At 32.8% G+C, this 22,223-nt stretch overlaps 1 protein-coding gene across 2 annotated transcripts in view; it reads left to right on the top strand.

The window, feature by feature from the left end:
* The window catches only part of LOC110039406 (nipped-B-like protein A), a 36,815-nt gene extending 14,998 nt beyond the window's left edge, over positions 1 to 21,817 (top strand). For both annotated transcript variants that reach the window (XM_020744449.1, XM_020744450.1), the window contains 13 exons: positions 8,921 to 9,220; positions 9,314 to 9,466; positions 10,537 to 10,706; positions 12,261 to 12,369; positions 17,567 to 17,728; positions 17,821 to 17,925; positions 17,998 to 18,231; positions 18,321 to 18,454; positions 18,531 to 18,791; positions 18,884 to 19,166; positions 19,966 to 20,058; positions 20,179 to 20,304; positions 21,113 to 21,817. In XM_020744449.1, coding sequence (XP_020600108.1) covers positions 8,921 to 9,220; positions 9,314 to 9,466; positions 10,537 to 10,706; positions 12,261 to 12,369; positions 17,567 to 17,728; positions 17,821 to 17,925; positions 17,998 to 18,231; positions 18,321 to 18,454; positions 18,531 to 18,791; positions 18,884 to 19,166; positions 19,966 to 20,058; positions 20,179 to 20,304; positions 21,113 to 21,505 — 2,523 coding nt within the window. In that variant the 3' untranslated portion in view covers positions 21,506 to 21,817. The remainder of the gene's footprint in view (positions 1 to 8,920; positions 9,221 to 9,313; positions 9,467 to 10,536; positions 10,707 to 12,260; positions 12,370 to 17,566; positions 17,729 to 17,820; positions 17,926 to 17,997; positions 18,232 to 18,320; positions 18,455 to 18,530; positions 18,792 to 18,883; positions 19,167 to 19,965; positions 20,059 to 20,178; positions 20,305 to 21,112) is intronic.
* The last annotated feature ends 406 nt before the right edge of the window (positions 21,818 to 22,223 follow it).

The following is a 22,223-nucleotide window of genomic DNA, read 5'->3' as shown; positions in this document are numbered from 1 at the left end:
AAATATAAGGCTGAAAGGGAGTAATATGCACTTTTAAATTTAAAATTCAAATGTCGTTAAACTTGTTATATTCTTAATATTCTTGTGTGTGTGTGGGGAGGGAGGCAATATGAGTAGGAGAGAAATACTTATGTTGAACTTATTTTGATTGTTATGTTTTGATGTTCTTGTTTTTTATGTTTATTTTTTAGCTTTCTTTGGTAGTCTTATTTCTTGATTTGATATTACGATATCAACATGTTACTTCTTATTTTGCAATTTATTATTTTTATACTTTGTTAAAATGCTGTTATAGTTTTTTTTTAAAGTGTTAATATGTTAGAATATTAATATGTTATTTTTCACTCCACACTTTATAGTTTATACAATATTTATTAATTTATAGAATTTTAAAATTTTAGGCTTACGCCTCTCTTTGCAGATGAAAAACGCCTTAGCATCCATTTGCGCAATTTTAACCCCGTGGTTTCCACATCCCTTGTCTTAGTCATTTAGTGTAATTTTGTTTTATCCATGCTTACTGTCTAATTTATTAAATAAATTATGAAAGCTGTAGCTTTTGCTTTGCCTAATATCCCCTCGATAACTTCTAGTTTCTTTATAAATATTTCATGTTTTTGTAACATTATTCTTATTCATTTTCTAAATGCAGATTTAGTTGCCTGTATATTCTTTTGTGCCTTCCCACTCTTTATTAGGCCTCCTTATTAATATATGATCTATTTCTGGACTCTCAAAACTCTTGTGAAAATTTTCTTAATTCAACTTTGTCATCCTACATTTGGTTAAGGATTCCAGTTTTACAGTCTTAACTTTCTTCCTCGAAAGGTTTAAGCGTTAACACCTTATCTTAGGGCAATTTTTCATATTGATATGTTTTTCTTAAAGTAGTTCAAACACACCCATAAATTTCTACTAACCCATGTTATATGGTCCAAGTTTATTTTGGAGTTTGTCCTTACGATTAAATTTCTTTTTTCTTGAAAAGAAATGATAAATTTTTTTTGGTTTGATAGCTACATGTTTAGAATCCGAGTTCTTTCGTATTTCTTAAATTATTTTTTTACTATTCTAAGATCATATCAATCATCATTAACGTCCCAACTATTTTATGATTGTTTTTGATTCCTAATTTTCCTTTCATTTATGTAGAGCATTGCACAAGTTCTTTATCCTATTATCAACAATTTTATTTCATGTTTATTTTTGTTTATTTCTTTTTCTTTATATTAAATTATCTATCTTATGGGTGCTTTTTGTCCCTTAATTGTAATTCTGAAATCAATTAAATCAGTTTTCTTCTATCTTATATTCAGCAAATGCAATACCCCTCGTTCTTTTTATATCATCATTTTTCAGTCTATTTTTCTTAATTTGGTTGCACATTTTATTATAAAACTATATGTTATTGACATTTTATTATAAAATTATATGTTATTGACATATCAAAGTTATCTTAGTCCACATCCATCTATTTTTTTTTATCAAAACCATTTTCTATTTCTTTTCAAGAGCTGAAGCATTGAAATATTTAAATTAATAACAAGCACCTATCATGATTACTATTTTTCTTTGAAAATTTATTTTCTAAATCTCCATCCACCACTATCCCCACTTGGTTCATAGTATTAGATTTTAACATTCTTAATTGCAACAAATAGTAGCCTTTGGTACATATTGAAATTTTTCCTAAACAGTAAATATCTATTCTTTCTTTAATCATTATGTCTTCTTGTTCTCTAGTCTCTCTAGTTAAAATTATCAAATTTTATTTAGAAAAAAACTGATGTTAGTTCATTCCAAGTCAACCTATCCTCACTTTTAAGCACACTTGATTAAACTTTGGCGCTTGCAGGTTATTTTATGCTAGAAGTTATATTAGAAAATAATTTATTCTTGTTAGAAGTTATGAGGATTAGATTTATTTCTTGGATTTGATTTATTTTCTTTCCTATTTTAAATTTTTTTTCTTTGGATTGAATTTATTTCCTTTCCAGTTTTAGGCTTTCCTATTTTATGTAGTTTCATTTTTCTCAAAGTAATTATTATGAATTGATTAATTGGTGATATATGTGTTATATTTTTCTTTTCATGTATTTCTTTTTTGTTGTCTTTCCTATTCTAGGATCCTTATAAGGTTATTTATACCCCTCTTTTATATCATAAAAATAATAACGTTGAATTCTGAAAATCAACAAGGCATCAGAGCCTTGAAACAAACCCTAAAGTTTCCTACCGCTGAAAACTTCCTGTTCGCTGCAGTTGACATTCTTTGTCGTGCTGCAGGCCCTTCCTCCGCTTCATCTTTTTAGTTTTTCCACCAAAAACATCCTCTCCCTGTACGCCCTACCCTCCGGATCCCTCTCCCTTCAAGCCCTAGACATTGGAAACGTCCTTCTTTCCCTGCAGTCTTTTTCAGCCATCGTGGTCTCCTTCCTTCCCTATAGATCTAAGTTGGCAGTCTCCTTCCCTGCATATTTCAGCTGCCGGTAGCTCTTCCTGCACTCTGCCACCATCGGTCTCTCCCCTGCGGGCTGTTCCGCCTCTAGCAATCCCTCCTGCAGGCCTCAAGCTCGCTTAGATCAAACCCTAGCTTCCTCCTACGAGAGAACCTTGACCTTTGATTCAATCTCATGGTTCTTGATATGTTACCAGGACATAACTTTCTATCTAGCAATGTGGGTTACAGTTTAATATGCTTGCACGGGCTACAGGTTAATATGGGTTTCGGGCTTTGATGCATAAATCACATGGTGATGCATGCACATAGTTCACCAAAGCACAGACTTTGTTAGTTACAGATCTGGACACAAGAAACCAGATGGTCACAGAAGTGTATCTCTAAACCAATAGGGCTGCAAACAACAAATGGAGAATCAGTGCTTTAGCCATACAACATTTGAATATCATCATTCCCTGTTAATTTAAAAACTGACCATGGAAATAAACATTGACATGTCAATTAATGAAATTGATTTCTTCCTCATTTTATTTGTGGTTTTTCATAGTCTGACACAATAGAAAAGTAACAAAAAATTGGATTATATCATTTCGAGTGGCTGAAGTGGTTGTACATCTTTTATGCTTCAGCATGAAAATCCTTGAAAGGTAGATTGGTTAGACATAGGTTAAACTTTTGAGCATTTTGTAGAGAGGGGACCGTACTAAATGATTATATATAATTCACTCTACAGTAAGTGACGTTGTATGGGTTTTACTATTATTTTGGACAATCAAGTGTTTTCTTGACGCATTCACTCATGATTAATCACATTTTAGACAACGAGCTAAATAATACTCTTGATTAATAGAATTCTTTTATTCCCTTAAGGGTTTGGTAAGCAAAAATATATTTTAGGTATGATTCTCTATTCCAATGAAAGGATGGCTCAAATGACTACTCATCATGCGCAAAACAATAAAATTGAACACACAGACGTCAATATAAAGAGGTGAACTCATGCAAAACAAACACTATGCATAATAGTTGAACATGCAAGGGGTGCCTTCAAGTAACGTTGATATTGGGGGGCTTTATATTCTATAGGGGATAAAAGCTGGCCTAATAATAAGAATTAGAGAACTATAAAGATAAATCTATTCACAAACGTTAATGTAAAGATGGGCTGAATGTTTTAGTCAAGTATGACCAATGATCCATGACCTGGTCTTAACCCTGTCTAAAAATGACGGCAGATTGACCCATCTAATTGTATAAAATTATGAAGTTCAGTCTCTGAAATACAAGATATGGTAAATGTCTTACAACTTTACTACTAAAATATATACAACCTTATCATGAATAAATATGACATGTACATACAAGATTTAATTTTAATTATCTACTTTCAGATTAGTTGCAGAAAAATAAATTAATACGAGTTTCATTGGGTTATGTGTATGCATGTATTGATTCGAGATTTGTATTGATTTTAAAGAGCACTCTTTTAATAGATATGGCTATCCAAAAATGCAGATTACACGTGTGATCCACTAAAGGGGTTGAGGATTGATTGTTTTAAAAGAGTGGTTGTAAGGGAAGTTATGCATTTAATTTCTAATAAAACTTTTCTCTATAGTTACTTTCAAGTCATTTGATTATTAATGGAAGAAGGTTTAACGTTGTAGGAATTCAACAATGACACGTTAGCCTTGATCACTCTACTCTACACCAATAAGATGAATAATTTAGGGAAAAAAACATACAATTTTAATACATATCTAGTAAATAATCAATTGCAAACACAAGTCAAGAATAAGCAGTGGCATAACAATGCAATTGCGTTCAGGAATACACAAAGTGAGCAAAAATTGTAGCTAGGCTCTACTATAATGATCCCAGTTCTAATTTATGCAAAAATGAATGATATATGAGATGTTGAAGGTTTGCATTTGAATTGTAATTTGGCCTCCTGTCTTTTGAAACAACCAATAGATAGATAGATAGATAGATAGATAGATAGATAGATAGATAGATAGATAGATAGATAGATAGATAGATAGATAGATAGATAGATATATAGATAGATAGATAGAAAGATAGAAAGATAGACTTCAACAAAGACACGTAAGCCTTGACTCGATCGATCGAGATGGATGGATGGAGTCAATGACTCTCATATTGTCTAAAAGAAAGGGCACTCTCATCCATTCGGTGATGTGGTTAGTATCATGATGCAAATAAGCAATGTTAATACATCATGTAATACAGTGATTGCCAAAGTCAATTCATAAAATGATGCACAAAAATTATATGAAATCTCCTTAAACTCATATGACATGTGAATTGTTGCAGTAAAATTATAATGTAATATGACACATGCATCAAGAAATGACATATAAAAATAACACATTAAAATCAAGTAGCATGTAAATCGTGGCATCCAAATGGCACTAATCCTACTGTTGACCACGAAGATATTCCATTATCCCTTTGTGCATTAGAAAATACTAAATAACATGCAGTGTTATAGAGATTCAAAAATAGCGATAAACTCATTTTTAAAATATTTTAAGAAGGTCCAATGCTACACCTTTAAACATGCATTCAATCGCTCAAATTATAAGTGAATCTCGCTAGTAACTCATGTTCAATATCATGATGCCTGAATAGATTGGCAATATCAAATATGCTTTATATGATTTGATTGACTAAAGATTGGAAGGCATTCTTTATTTCAATCTTATTTAATAAATGACTTTATTGAATTATAATCTATAAAACTCAGAAAAAAAACCTTTAATTTTGAGCTTTTAACACAAACAAAATCATCAAACCATTCTCTTTATGGGTATTTCATTAAAATATTTGCATGAAATATTTCTGGAGTTATATTAAGTGAATCCAAATGAAAATCATGTCATAACATGTTTGAAATTATTAAAGGCAAGTCCATTTGAAATCTATCCTGATTTATGCGATGTTTCATTTGGAGCTACTTGATTGTTTGGTATAGTTTTTTCAGTGGAATATCAATGAACGAGTTCATTTTAAATAGATGTTTACATTTGTAAGGTCTGCTGATGGTGCTAGAGCTTGATAGTATTGGGTGATTTGATGGGTTGAGTATGCAACGAATGTCAGCAGGATGGCTGATGATGGTTGATCGGGCATGATTAGGAGGTAGTGATAACTGTTCTAGAAGAGTTTCTCCATAAAGGTTCAACAAGCTAAGTTGACAAGGGTGAAACTCGGCCAAGGAAAGGAGCTGCTGGTAGGAGTAGGCTCTAATGAATGGTTTTGATGACGGGTCTCATTAGTCATCAAAATGGAGATGGCACTTAAAAAGAAACTGTTACCTTTGTATAATGTTTTGTACCACTTTAAAGATTTTGTAAATGCAGTTAACATTATGGATGCAAATTGATGTATGAGAAGACTATAAGGGCTCTAGCTAAGTTACTGTGTGTGGGAGGAAAAATCCCTGTTCTTCATGCTTGTAGCTGAACTTAAAACTAGTTGGCTGCATCTTTTTGTTTGGTGATATTAGCAAGTACAAGTTCATATATACTCATATTTAAGTGAGAACTAGTTAAGCTAATGAGTTCGGATAAAAATGAGGGTCTTGAGTTGTTGGCCTTGTATATTATGTCCAAGATCAGGCCTGTCAATTATTTTAACCTTGAACCCAATCTATAAAGATCAAAGCAAATAACCATTGTAAAGTATAAGTGCACATGGTTAATTTGTTTTTCATTTGGATTTATTTACTTTATTGAAATCTCTCTAATAAGATTTATCAGTGAATGTGTATTGTAGAAGTGTGATAGGAACTAGAGAAGTTTTCCACATAAATTAGGGCAACCAATTATTTTAATTCAATAACACAAAACAGCACAACTCAAATACATAAATGTTGAATACCTACAATCCGAGAGGTAGGCGATTCCTCCAAAACCCTAACCTTAAGACTCAAGATCATAATCTTAAATACCTAACCACCCTAAACATATTAGCTCTATTTATATTCCACAATAATAACTAATAAAAGACAATTTTCCTTAGGTTCTGGTCTAACATTACTCTCTTTTCAAAAAGATACCTTATTCTCAAGGTGAAACAAAAAGAAAACTATTGTTGGGTTAAGTCATGTGGCTCTTATGCGGCGTCATCATCTAACAATCTTTTCTATTTAATCAGAAATTCACAGTGACTATCATGAGTTTGAAATGTCGCCTTGTGCACATTCTATAAGTCAATCTGGGAGGATACTGCAAACTCAAACAACTTGTCAAGTAGCTCATTGGCCATCGGGATGAAAATTGTCATGTACCGTTTATTTATTCACTGTTAGAAACACCAACACCCATCATTCTTACATACTAAGACTGGGCTAGAGAAGTGGCTCACATTTCTAGCCTCCAACATATCTCAAATCAATATCTCGATCTCCTTCTATAGTTAGGGGTAGCAGTATGATCGCACACTGATGGGAGAAACCCCGGTCTTAAGATTGTTGCATGCTCGAATCTGCTCCCACTTCTTTCGCTCTATTTTGTCTGCTTCCGTTGGTTTTAGCCGTTCAGATGTCACTCTGTTTTTTCAATGTGCTGCTTTTTGAATCCATTCCCGATTCCCGTACTTAATCCCCAGGTTCCAGATCCAACTAAAGCATCGATGTTGCCCTAATGCCGCACTAATTCTTCTGATTTTTGTCGCTTGCGTCTGCTCCAGACATCGTTGCTCGATTTAGCAGTAGACGATAGGGGGTTTGCTTGAAACTCTTACGATCTTTTTTATTCTTTCTTCGAAGGCCGTGAATTTTCTCTCCATAGATGAAAACCACTTCTCCATGGTCGAGAAATGCTCATCCATTTTAGAACTGATTTGGCTCAACATTTCTTCCAATTTTTTTTCCAAACCTTCTACTTTTCTAGCAACATCAGTCACAATTTTTTACGGGGAAACTTGCACTCTGCGATCCCATCATTGGCTTCCCAACTAACTCGAATGGCTACTGTATTGCATGGTTAGTCATGAAGGAGATGTCGTGGTACATAGGGAGTCATCGTGATCTTATTGATGGCTTTCTAGCTGCCTCAAATCACGACTGTATCGAGAGATACGGTTGAAGCGGGATTCTTGTACGCTTGTTCAATGCAAAACTCCTAGGCTTTGCAATCCTTTTGGCGTCTTTGTTAACTTAAATCATGATTGTATCGTGATATTAGATTACAAACGTGTGGGCTTGCACTCCACGCTCTGGCGTTGGCTTCCCGACAATCACAACTATAGGATGAAGTTAGGTCACTAAAAAGTGTTACGATTCAGTCATTATCTTCCTAGTAATCACAATTGTAGGTGAAGTTCAGTCATGAAGAAGTTCCGCGATCTCGGTGGTCTTCTTTGCTTGCTGCGATTATATCGCAAGATTCGGTCACAAAGGCACAAGCGTTGGTAGCAACCAAATGCTCTGATACCAATTTGATAAGAACCAGAGGTGTTTTTTATAGAAATTAGGGAAACCAAATATTTTTTTCAATAACACCAGACAATACAACTCAAATAGATAAAGGATAAGCACCTTCAATTCGAGAGGTAGGCGCTCTCTCCCAAACTCTAACCTAACACCTAAAATTCGAGAGGTAGGCAATCTCCCCCAAACCCTAACCCTAAGACTAAAGACCATAATCTCACATAACTTAACCCTAAATATATTAGCCCTATTTATGCCCCATAGTAATAACTCATAAAAGACTAAATTGCCCTTAGGCGCTAGTCTAACAAATTGTTTTCTATTACTTGAGTTTAGCTTGAAATTGAAGATTTGATTTGAGCAAACTAGCGTGCGAAGCTTGACTCAAATCAAAGTTGAATTGATCTGAGCTTATGTCATATCGTACAAGCTTGAAGTTTGATCGAAATATATATGTGTGTATATTCATGTATTTTTGTATGTGTGTATATTCATGTTTTTTTGTATGTATTCGAATATAAATCATTACATTTATACATTCATATATGTGAACTTATACGTGTATGAATGTATGCATGTTCAAGGCTAAAAATTTATTTTGGGACGTAAAAAATAAATCAAGATCAGATTAAATTTTTGCTCAGTTCTAAGTCAATGAGTCATGTTTGTCTCAAATTGATATCAAATCAAGCTGTCCTATAACCATTCATGGCTTAGCTTAAAAAAGGATAGTTTCCGGTCGATCTTTATCCAAGGTTGGACTCACTCCAGATTAGATTTTTAATTGCCATAATACTTGTTATTGCATGCCTTCAATTCTGTTTTGTGAAAATTTTCTCAATTCAACATAGCTTATGATTTATGGTTTCCAAGCAAGAGTTTGGTTATTTATATTGTTTGTGAGTAATATGATTAATTATAGGGTCGTTTATGTGATGGACTTCTATTCATAACTTCACATATAAGTTAACAAGCTTATTACCCTTGTCTTTGATAATTGACAGGATCTCGTTTGCAAAACCTTCTACGAGTTATGGTTTGAAGAGCCTTCTGAATGTCAAACCCAATTTGTAGGCGATGGTAGTTCAATTCCTATGGAAGTTGCAATGAAAACTGAGCAAATTGTTGATGTTATAAAGAAGATGCCTACTAATCACTTCCTTGTTACTATTATCAAGCGCAATTTAGCACTTGATTTTCTTCCGCAGTCAGCTAAATCTGCAGGGATAAATGCAGTTTCTTTAGCATCTGTGCGCAAGCGCTGTGAACTGATCTGTAAACGCTTATTGGAGAGAATTTTGCAGGTTTTTCATTCACTAAACACTTAGCTTTTTTCTCTTTAAGATTTGCTTATTTATTTATGTTTTCTTTATCACATAGTCTTGTCACTTTTGCAGGTAGAGGAAGGGAACATCGATGAGGAAGAGGTCTGGGCACTTCCTTATGTTTTAGCACTGCAATCATTTTGTCTTGTTGATCCAACACTTTGTGCACCAGCTACTAGTCCAGCCCAGTTTGTTGTAACCCTTCAGCCATATCTCAAAAACCAGGTGCTTTGTTTTATTTGTGTTTCAACTGTATTTAATATATAGTTATCTTCTTATGAACTACTACATTAGTAGTCGAAACTTGAAGTTTTTATTCTGCTTTATTGGCAAGTTTTGAGTGACTCTTGAGACAACTGATTCTCTTGTTCTCTTCATCCCTTCATCTCTTTTAACTTATGAAGGCCTGTCTGATTTCATCTGATGCAATCGTTTTGCAATTCAATGCCACTTGGTCCTTTGAATATCTGCCAGAATGTGATAGGGTGTGATGTATTTAATAGTTTGTTGAGGTAGGGTTTAACTAGACCATTTAGATATCATCGTAATCCACAAACGCTGAAAGCTTCAACTAGATAGAAGTACCCACTGAGTTTTTTTTACGTGGCATGACTTGTAGCACTTTTTTTCTACAGCGTTTCTTGTTCTATGGCAGCTTCATGACAACGTAGACCGTCTTATTAAATTTTTTAAATAATAATTTAGATAGATTTATTTCTGTTTAATGTAAACTTTAACATTCATGTGTAAGTTTTTAGGTTTATGGTACTCATTATTTGATTACATATAGTTGTCCTGTAGTTATTAGCCAGCAGGTTTTTACTGGGGAATGCCGTGCAAGCTATGGCCGTGTTTACAAACCTTGTGAAATCTTATTTTTTTGAACTTTTTATTAGCTTTAGTTCAGTAGTTTAACGAAACATATTTATTTGTACTATGTATATGAGCATTGAAACACTTATTAATGTCTCGTCTCCTTTATTTTTTTTTTATATTATTAGCTAGTATTTTGAAATCATTTATAGGTCAATAAAGTATTTTTAGCTGTTATCTTTTGCAACACTTTTTCTCTTTAGTGCTGGATGCAAGTTTGTACTTGAAGGACCTTGGTATCAATTTTCCCTTGGATTTCTTTTCCTGAAACTATGTTCTTTCATGGAAAATCTTCAGTTTTTTTTTTTTAATTTTTGATTTAGAATATATGTAATACATCTTTATGGCTTTTCAGTCCTATGTATAACATATTATTTTTTCTTTTTTGGCACTGATTATTCAGGATCCATTGGTTTGTGTAGGTTAACAGTAAATCAGTTGCTCGTTTGCTTGAAAGTATTATCTCTATTATTGATGCCATCCTGCCATTGCTTCGGAAGCCACCACAAAGTGTTATTGAGGAACTTATACTAGACTTGAAATACATGATTATTCGACACAGTTATTTGACCGTTGTACATGCATGTATCAAGTGAGTTCATGCGCCATTTAATTTCAGCACTTCCTTTTTCTTCTCACATTGCTGTTATTAGAAGTCTGGAAATTTGACATGTTTTTGTGTTCATGGTATGGTTTATTAGCTTGTTATGTTATGCCCTGAACTTTGAATGATTTAAATCTTTTGGTCAATTCACTTCTCATTAGTTCATTCCTAGTTATTCTCAAATCAGATACCTTGGATGGTTCTTCCATGCTTACGGCTTTGGAAGTGCTGGTTTATTGGTTTGTATGAGTAAATAATACTCAATTAGTTCATCAGTAAAGCATTATTTTTTGAAATTATGTTTTTATTATTTTTATAAACATACATAGCAATGTATTTTTTCATATGAACATTCAGAAAGACTGGTGGAAGAAAAAGATTAGGACTATCATACCACTGATTTTCAATCCCAATAAAATACCTTTACTCTAAATAGATGACGGGTCATAAACACCCACGGTTGTCTGCAGTTTGTTGGTGCTTAAAAAATGAACTTTCAACACATACTGTGGTAAACTTGGTGTGGCAAAATATAATTGGTATGAACAAGTCACGTCACAAATTACATGGCTGCCTTCACATCAAGCTATGCTACATTTTTTTTTGTATTTATATATTTTGGAAATATACTATTCATTAGATAAAAGAAAATGAATGATTTGAGAACGCATGACATTGTAAATAATGTTAAGTTATTATTTTCAGTAAGGTTGGCAAATTTGTAGCGCCAATAAAGCAATTTTTGAAAACATTATATATCTCACTGGGATAACTTGAAGCATTAGGCGACAATTGCGATCCTAAAATCTCATGTAAATCACTCAAATGGCATGTTTTACTGATGTTGGACTTCATGTCTTTATGTTTAACACGAGTTAAGAAAACATTTGAAAATAAATTTAATATCTACTTCAGTCTAAGATTCATTGCCACTCTTTCAATAGTTTTTTCTCAATCACCTTCTAGATCAATTGTGCTTTTTAATTTGCTGAAAAAGTCAATTTAAACCCATGAACTCCACAAAAAGCCAAGCTAATTAAGTCGCTTTTCCAAAACTCTTTAGCTTATGGAAATTGAATTTTTTTTTTTTACTTTTAAAGTGGAAATCCTTCATTAGAAATGTAAAAAAAATTGTTGAAAACTAAAAATGTTCAATAAAATATGTGTGGTGTGGAATTATCAAGGTGTGCTAATAATGACATCAAAACATTAGAAATAAAAATGGCTTCTTTCAAGCTAAATATGATTTCATAAATAATTGGTAAAACATATAGTAATATATATTGAGGTGGTGCTAATCAAAGCAATATAAATAGAAGTGACTTTTTTTTTCAAGTTAAATGCCATGTAATAAATTATTTTCTTTAGCAATTTATAATTGTTGAAATAATGAAAATCTCCTTGAATAGATTTCATCTCCTTTAGCATTATCTATATTGTCAATTGATATTCTTTAGCACTTTTATGTCTACATTTGGATGCTAGCTTTGGACAATTGGAAAAATGGTTCAGATTAACAAAGTAACTTTAATATTTTCATAGGTGCCTTTGTTCCCTTAGTAGAATGTCTGAGAAGGGTGCATGTTTAGTGGAGCATCTGTTTCAGATTTTCTTCAGGCATCTGTGTAATCCCAATTTTGATAACAAGCAGGTATTACTTAAATGCATATTATGATTAGTATGAGATTATTGTTATTATTTATTATTTTTGATTTAAATGCGGCAGTTAACCCTCTTCAGTCTACATATTGCTGTTCCAGTTGTGTGATTGCGACGATTTTCTTTTGGAGCTCTTGTTATTTAAAAAAAGTTTTTGGAAAATAATTTTATTGCATTAGCTAGTATAACTCTTATTTATTGCTTATCCGCAAGTGTTGGTGAAGCATGAGCGTGCCTACCTTTGTTGGCGTTGGTTTATGCAAAAATATTTGTTGCATTTTGGTTATGGGCGCCTTATGCAAAATTGATGTGAAGCATTGACAAAACATGGGACACAGCTAATCACAAAAAAAAAAAAAAAAAGTAGACCAAGTATTTTTATATTATCATTATTATTTTTTTGAAAACATGAAAACTATTACACTAAATAATTTGAAGTTCGAACATCAGAAAAATTATCTAGATGCATTTACCCAAAATTTTTGGGTAAGGCTAATGATGATATGATGTTGCAGATGCTTGAAAAATTGTAAATTCTATTTAGCGGACACTATTCTTTCATTGGTTCTTGAAATACATTATTCTTGGTATATCTTTGAAGGAATCGTGAGTCAGATGCATGATCGGGAGATGTCATCATGAGGAGAAAGCATAGGTTTTTTGGATTTTTTTTTTTCATTAAAACACAGGCTTACAGTGAAAATGGGGCTGGAGAGTAGCTGGCTGAAGTTATCATCATGCATCCAAATAGTTTATCATTTATTTTTGCTCTTTTAAGTACAAAAAATGTTAATAAAGTTGTTTCAAACAAGCCTTCATTGGATGAAACCCAATTAATACCCAAAATTGGACTTAAAAAACGACATGCCATGCATATCATTGTGAAAGTCTTGGCATGTTCGCGATGTCCTAAAAAGGCACTAGCATGAAGTGACCATTGTAGCTCCATACCATTAGTCAATACGTACCAAAAACGGGCCTCATCACAATGCTAGTTCATTTAGGGATATTCAACAAATTGTGAAATCATAATGTGGTGCTTCTTAGAGAGGGAACCCTTGGTTGTGTATGAATGAGAACAAATTGGAAATATAAAGCCATAACCACACAAGACAGTAGATGGAATAGAACGGTGCTCAGTTATAATGATCTCAAATGGTTAAACTGAACAACTAAACTACAATAGAATTCTGGCTAGAAGATAAACTTCAAATCATTGAAGTCCTGCACTTAAGAGTACGCTTCACTTCAGGAAACTAGCATATAACACAATTACCCTTCCCATCATGAGCATTTCAACCAGAAATTGCTAGGCTACCAAAAAAATTACAGCCATTGAAATTTTTACCAAATTCAACAATCCATGGGACAGTTGCTAACAATAGATTTCCCACAGGAATTACTAGCCTAGAATCTGTTCTTATACAATACTTTTAAAAAATTAATTATAATTTGAGTGGAAAAGCATGTGAAAAAAATTTCTTAAAAAAGTGTATTCACTTAATTACACGTATGTTCTTGAGATTATTAACAATTACAACATTTCCACTATAGATGGAGTTTGCAAGAATTCATTAACTAGCAACACTGCAAAATACAACATTGTCTAATGAAATGTTAGAGGTGAGGTAGAAAAAGAAGATATGGAAGGGTTAAGGAGGGAGAAAACATACATTTTATATGTTAGGAGAGGCTATTGGCTTTGGCTCAAGTCGTCAAGGGATAAGTACATAACGTGTAATGAGCAATGAAGTAAAATTTTGGCTCTAATTCTTATGAAGGATAAAGGAGAGAGTTGGAGGGTGTTGGAGCACTTGTAGATTGGTCAAGGCTTTAATACATTCAAAAAGAAAATTTTTGATTTACTCTTTTCAGAAATGCACTATTTCTTAGTATATTATGCGTCACAATAATTTCCATGGCCTATCTATCATATATCTTGCCTTTTTATTGGATGGAAGTGGGAGATGCCATATGATTTGTTTGATATCTCCTATCTTGGTATGTATTTAAATTGCATTCCATAGATTTCATCCCATGAATTTTTAAATTTATTTGGTCAATAAGTTTGGAATAGGGAGCAAAACTCCTTCAAAATTCTTGTGGCATTACATACTCTTATTAGATACTACGCATATTGATCTTTGGGTTATTGTTTGATCAAATCCTCTTTATTAGTTTGTCCTTTTTGCTATTGTTTGGTTTCCATATATATGAGACACCATTCAGTTTAAACAATGCGGAAGATAATCTTCATTTAAATATTTCAATTATTAGTAAGTAGGTAAATTAATTTTAAGTGCTCAACTTAATTAAAGCGGTTATGAAAAACTTGATGTCACCTCCATTAGAAATACTTATCTTTTTTTACTACAACTAGACGGTACCAATTTATGAAACTTTCTTTACCACTATATATGTCGGTTATTGTTTTTCAAACATATTGTCAACAAATCACAAATAAAATTGCAAAACCATTCACATCAAATCACAAATAGCTCCCTTTCTTGACTACATTCTGGTTGGATTCATTAACTTGCTCGCCTGTGGGTTAAATTTGCTACCAAAGTTTCCACTGAAGAGAAATAGTGCTAAATATCGGATATAATGAACAAAATAACTGACTAAGATTTTCTGAAATAAATCATTCTGTAGGAGAATGATAAACAAATTAACAAGTGATGTTATGGAATGATAAAAAAAATGTGAAGCTGAGTTAGCTTTAAAAATGATGGGTAAATACAAATCTTTATATTTAGATGTGTAACCTATTAATATTGAAGAGCTATGGGTGATATTATTGTGATTGTTTAACAATTCTAATAAATTTGGAAGAATAAGAAGATGCCAAATATTCAGAGAGGCAATATTTTATAACCAATATTTAGGAAAAAAAGCAAAATCTCAAGATTTCTTTAATTATAGGTGAATTAAATTTTTGAGTTATACAAGATAGCTATGGCAATGAATAATGGATTTGGGACTAATAAATTATGTCTATATCAAAGAATCAATTTTATTTCGTGCTTCAAAAATGATTTTTGTAACAAGATAATAAATGAAAAAGTAAGACAGTAAATACACCTTTATATGATTTTGATTGATCTTTAGAAAGCATATGATCAGATGTCAAGATAATTGATTTTGTGTATATTAATGAAAAAAGTATGCTTAAAGATATGTTGAAGTTATTTAGGATACATTGAAGCTATTAAAGTTATGAAAGAGCATTGACTAGCATTATAAGTACTTGTGAAGTGACAAATTTTAGTTTTAACAAATTTATATTTAAGAACAAAGTTAGGTCTATATGTATTTAAAATATAAAGGACGTAGAATTAATATAACAAATGCTGAATTTGCCTATGTAATTTCGTGAGTGTGATATCAACAATTATGATAGGTTTAAGTATTTTGCATCTAGAAACTAAGGGCTTGAACATAAATTGATATCCATGTGATTGGATATTGGTTTCCTGGGTCTATAATATAGAAAAAAAAATATAAACAAAGATATATTATTTAGAGTTGAGGCTACGTGATCAAAATAGAGAAGAACCTTACGAGAATTATATGGAATACCATGGAGTTAAAGGTAAATTTTAATATTTTATTAAACTGCTATCAGGATGATTAAATTGTATTTATTCAAGTATCAAATAGTAAAAAAACTTATAAATGGCTAACTTGTGCATTTTTTATATGAATATGATGAATATGTAGCAATACTAGGAATGGTAGGTAAAGGAGAGGTTATATTGAAAAAAATAATAAAGTTATTTTTATGTGTGATATTGTAGTGAAAAATCGATTTGAGTGATTTGAAAATATACAATGAAGCGTTGAAAGGACCCTGAGGGTAAATGTTGTCAGTATTTACGTATTATGAAGAAAATGGGGCTGGCTAAGGATAATATAGATAGAAATTATATACATCAAAGAAGGATTAAAATCATGATTCCAGTCCAAAATAGTTAGGATAAGCTGCTGCTGATGATGATTTTGATTCAAGGATGATGACTACTCAAGTTGGAACAAGGTACCTTTGAGTCGATTATCAGACTAAAAATTATCCTTTTTCACTCAAATTGAAGATATCTTTTGATTTGATACTGCTTGAAATTGAAAGTGATCAAATTTTTAAATGTTTTGAAAATCATTTTTAGTGGAGTCCAGTGTTGGACGGATTTGAAAATGAGACCTTGTGCATATACTTGAATTAGCACTTAACCTTTTGGCCAGTTCCAACTTCTTGCTTATATTATACATGACTTCTTCAATATTATACCTATTAACTTTGTTTTTATATCAAATAAATATGTGTATAAATCAATTCTCCTTGCTCAAAACTTTGCTGGAAAATTAATTCTTTGATTTAGGATATTGATAGAGCAACCCTTATGTGTCCCAGCATGGCCACAAATGATTTTCCATTGTATCTGTTTTTTTTTTTTTTTTTTGAGCTAATTTATGTACGTTTTTTGTAGGGCTATTTTATACATTAATAGTGCTATGGTATCTTCCCTTTTTTTAATGTCAATCTGCATTTGTTTTTAGCATTTAATTGAATTACTGCATCATTTTAGTGCTGTGAAAAATATTATTCTTGTCATACTATATAATAAATGTATACCTTATTTTTAACATATAGCACAATCTCCGTGTCCTTGTGGGCAATGCACTATTTTTTGAAGTCATGTTATGTTATTTGAATTCTGTTATATTGCCGTTTCATGTCATACTGCTACTTCCGTAGCAAATTACTTTTGGTTAACTTCTTTCCCTGCCTCAACATTATTTCTTCTGAGACCTGTATGGAATGCGGATGTGATGTATGCTAGTGTAATCTCAATAATTTTTTTCCCTTTATTCTTTGTTTTTCTGAGCAGTTTTTGCCCTCCTTTCCTTCAATTCTCTCTGATCTATCCCTTGTTTTATCTTGCATTTAATCTCAGGCTTTAAAGCTTTTGAACTTCAAAAACCTTTGTAGTCCAGCTTTTTATTTATTTATTAGGCTTCTATTATACCACCCATTTTTTGAACATGTATCTGTTATACTACGCATTTTTCACTTGTAAAGTTTGTAACTTTTATGGTATTTGAACATAGGATATCAGCATTGATTAAGCACATAGTTTTAGCGTTTAATTTTCCATAAAGATTTTCATAAATTTCTCTCCATGCTCCAGGGTTTGGAGCGTTCTCTCTTTTGTATTGGAGTTCTTCTTAGATATGGCAATGAATTCATGGTACATAGCAGCGATCAACAACCTCACATTGTGCAAGGTCTTAAGCTTCTTAAAAAGTACCTTCTTCTAGAGGATTTTGGCTTGAAAGTTCGAGCTTTACAGGTGTGGCTTAATTATTGGGGTTTTTTCTGTTATTGTTTCCAATGTTACTATATTTTGCATGGTTTACTCATTATGTTGCTAGTTATCTACAGGCACTAGGGTATGCGTTAATTGCTGAACCTGAGCATATGTTGAAGGAAGATATTGGGAAAATTTTAGAGGGATCACTAGCTTCTGATATTGATCCTAGAATTAAGGTACCATTTATGTTTATTTATCTAGTCATGCTCTTGTATTTAAATGATATATGAATCATTCCTGTTTTTCAGATGCAAGCAGTTCAAAACCTGTATGAATACCTTCTTGATGCTGAAAACCAACTGGGGAATGATGGCATCGCCAAGTCCCGGACCCAAAGTCCAGAATATGCTAAGAATTGTGTTCCTGTGGCTGCTGGTGCCGGAGACACGAACATTTGTGGAGGTATCATTCAGTTGTATTGGAGTTTTATCTTAGAAAGATGTATGGATGTAATTGATCAGGTCCGTGAGTCTGCTCTTAAGGTGAGAGTTGAACATGCCTTTTATCATCTTGAAATTTTTAATCCATTTCCTTTCATAATTAATTTCTATTTGCTTTACATTTGATCCAGATAGTTGAAATTGTACTTCGTCAAGGTCTGGTTCATCCAATGACATGTGTTCCTTGTCTTATAGCCTTAGAGAATGATCCACTAGAGGTGAACTCAAAGTTGGCTCATCAATTGCTTATGAATATGAACGAGAAGTATGAACCTTTTTCTTCACCCCTTTTTTATATTTTGATGGCATGTTTATGCTAAACAGTGCATCTGCATATGCAGATATCCTTCATTTTTTGAGTGCCGTTTAGGTGATGGCCTACAGATGTCATTTAAGTTTATTCAATCCATAGCTAAGAATGTGGCATCAAATAATGCAAGAGGAAAATTTGATGCTGTTGCTATTGCTCACATCAGGCAGGGGATATCAAGAATATATAGGCTTATTCGAGGCAATCGTGTTTCAAGGAACAAATTTATGCACTCAATTGTGAGAAAGTTTGAGTCTGGATATGGGTATATCCCTTCAGTATCATTTCTCCTGTAAGTCAATATTATAAACTTCAGGATTTACCTTAATAGGCAACCCGATTCAAGATGACATTTATTTATTTATTTATTTATTTTTGCTGCAGATACTGTACAGAAATTCTTGCGACTCTCCCATTTACATCTCCTGATGAACCTCTTTATTTGATTTATGATATTAATCGTGTAATTCAAATAAGAGCCGGGGCAATTGAAGCTAACATGAAAACGTGGAGTTCTATTGGGCAACAGACTGGGTCTATTAAAGTCCCTGATGCAACCAATGAGCTGAATGAAGACTCTGAAGAGCATAATGTCTCTAATCAGCATGTGGCATCAGCTATGGAAAACACTAGTGTCCCTACTGCAGAAACAGTGCAAAAGTTCCAGGTCATCCTCTTTTTTAATTTCAACTGATAAACCATTTTCTTAGTTTCGTGCATTGGCCTTGACAGGGATTATGATTATTATGTCCATGGCGTTACGATTTTTATGTTTTTTTCTTGTCTTTTTCTTGAATTAAATTTTAATCATTCTGTAACCTTAGACATTGGTGAAAGAGGAAAGAGCTACCCTTGTTTTCATTGTCTTTCCAATTGAATTTTAGCCTTGGTTTATCAATCCTAACTTTTGTGGAGTGGGCTTGCCAAGGCATGCTTAAAATGTTTTCCCAACCATTTAATCATATAGAAATTTCAGCAGGGTAGTTTAGGCATGAAAAACTAATTGCTATTTTTCCTCTTACGTGCAAAAAGGCACTCATTCTCGCTTAAATTCAGTTTATAAATGAATAAGTTATTGTTCTGTCAGACAGACAACAGTTTAACAGTTAGGGGTCAAAATTAAAGCCTTTTTCATCAAGGGTTGTGTTGCACTTTCGTTAACGAGCTTTTTGCATTAGTATGCTTATCTAGTTGCTTTTGTTCAGAGCAAATTAGTTCTGTTTCTCCAACATTTACTTCTAGCAGATGTTGGCAAGCCCAGCCAGGTTCATTTTTAGATCACTTTACCTCCTGTTATTGAGCTTCAAGTTTTCAAGTAGTAATATTTTTCTTAGAAGATATATTATGTTGAAGTGCTGATTCCGTAGCTTGTAAATCTTAAATCTTATAAATCTTTTTGTTTTTAAAAAATAAGAGTCTCGTTTTTAATTGAACCACATGCTTATGGAGGGCTTGCAATTTATCAGGTTGATTGGCAAGATTCAACAGCTCTGCAGTTACTTCTAAAGCTGAAAAGGCACTTAAAAATTATGTTTGCATTGAACGATGCCAGGTGTCAGGTAACCCAGTCTAAATTTCTTTCTTTTTTCTTTCCCCTTTACATTTAAAAATCTATTGAAACATATGATTATTCTTTTAAGTTCTTTTCTGACCGTGTTTTATTTGATTCAATAAATCAGGCTTTTTCTCTGAAGGAACATCCAAAGGCTGGGGAGTCTCTCTCCAGGCAAAACATTGCTTTCAGTGCCAGTGATGTTTCTACCAGTTTGCCTACCAACTATGATGACATGATTCAGAAGTACAAGGTAGTGTTTTACATTGTAGTAGCCTTTTGAGTTCTCATTCTTCTTGTTTAAATTTTCAATCAATTGGCCAAATCAAAATTTTCATCCTTTAGTAAAGTCATTAAATGTGCTTGAACAAAAAATAGCTTTATATGAACCTAGCCAAGATTCAGCATGGAAAAACCACTAGTTCAGCACTCGCTCTATAGCAGTTATATATGGTATTAGTTTATCACTGAAGTTTATTTTGTGTAAAAAAAATCAATCGGAGATGGAGGTTTTTATGAGATACGTAAGATTACATTGGTGTAGCATATTAACCGCAAAAAAATTGGATGCAGTAATTTTGGACACATTAGATTGAACATGAGCTAAATCCTGTACTCTCATTCCACCAAAAATTAACCTGTGCCAGTTTCTGGTTCCCTCGAGAGTAATGCTTTTCCACTGTTTCTCTTTTTTAATAATCTGATGGAGTGATAAAAGCTAGCAATGTTAAAGAGTCTGGAGAATGTAAACAGTTCTCTTATAATTCTTTTTAGGAATATTTACATACATGCCACTCAATTCCCATGTATTTACTTATCTACAACCAAAAATAAATTCTTAAATACATACCTTTCACTTTAATGTTAAAATGATGATACATTTGATGTGATCTGAAATATTTTGTTGGTATAAATATAAAATGTAAAGTTTTGGTGTTAGATATGTAATACACAGGGAAAGGCAGGTATGTATGTAGATGCCTCTTTTTTCTCCATGAAACCATACTTTTCAGTTCCCACTTTTTGGCCGTGGCAATGTTACTATGAATTTTGCATTTCAGGAACTAAAGGCAGCGCTGAAGGAAGATACCATGGACTATGCGACATACACATCTACTGTGAAAAGGAAGAGGCCCCCCACCCCAGCCCCAGTCCCAAACCCAGCCCCGAACCCAGCCTCAGGACCCGGCCCAAACCCAGCCCCGGACCGATCCCCAGCCCCAACACCAACCCCAGCGACAAGAAGCTCTCGAAGAGCTACCCGTAATAGAGCTGCTCGCAAGAGGGATGAGGATGACGACGATGATGATGATGATGATGAGGATGATGATGAGGATGGTTATGATGTTAGTGATGAAGAATGGACTGGTGGGCCCCGGAAGCTTGACTTCAATGGTGTCAATGGCAATGTAGGTAGGGTAACGAGGCAACGGGCTTTAATGTGTAGCAACTGATTATAGTTTAATGTACAATTTATTAGGAAAAATGAAAAAAAATGAAAAAAAAAGGAAAAGAAACATTGATGATGTTGATGGGGGGGTTAAGAATATTGTCAAATAGAGAAAGTGGTTAATTCTTTGTAGTTAGTCTCTAATTTTTGTGGAGCATTTTAGTCGCCTGTATTAGTTTTCCAAGGGGCACTATCTTGGTTGTATATGTTTCATGCTCCATTTTCAATTTCAATGGAAAAATACTTTTTCTATGCCTAACAAAAAACATATTTTTATTTTGTATTCTAGATTGGAGTAGGGCTTAGAAATTTGTATTGATAGTTAAAAAGTTTGTTAATAATGATTTGAAATTTAAAGGAATTAAATGTGGGAAGCAGCTGATTGCCATATAGTTTGGATGATTTTTAGGCGTTATTCGGAATTTGTCTTTATATTTCCTTATGTTGATCAGATTATTTTGCCATAAAGCATATGAGGGGGATGGTCTTAATGGTTATGCCAAACAGGCTTATGATCATTGGCCACATTTCTTTCCCAATTATCTGATCAACAGTTAATGAGTGCTAAATTCTAACATATCTGTGCTTACAATTTGTTTTGATAGTCTGATATGAAGTTATTCAGTTTTATCTTAATAATTTAACTTCACTTTATGAAAATTCACCTTTTTATTTGAATTTTTTTTTGTTTAATATTTTTGGTGTTAAGTATATTTTTTATA

This window comes from Phalaenopsis equestris, unplaced genomic scaffold, assembly GCF_001263595.1.
Source record: "Phalaenopsis equestris unplaced genomic scaffold, ASM126359v1 Scaffold000002, whole genome shotgun sequence".
Taxonomy (NCBI): Eukaryota; Viridiplantae; Streptophyta; class Magnoliopsida; order Asparagales; family Orchidaceae; genus Phalaenopsis; species Phalaenopsis equestris.
Note: the sequence above shows the minus strand (reverse complement) of the source record. Positions and strands in the feature narration are given on the sequence as shown.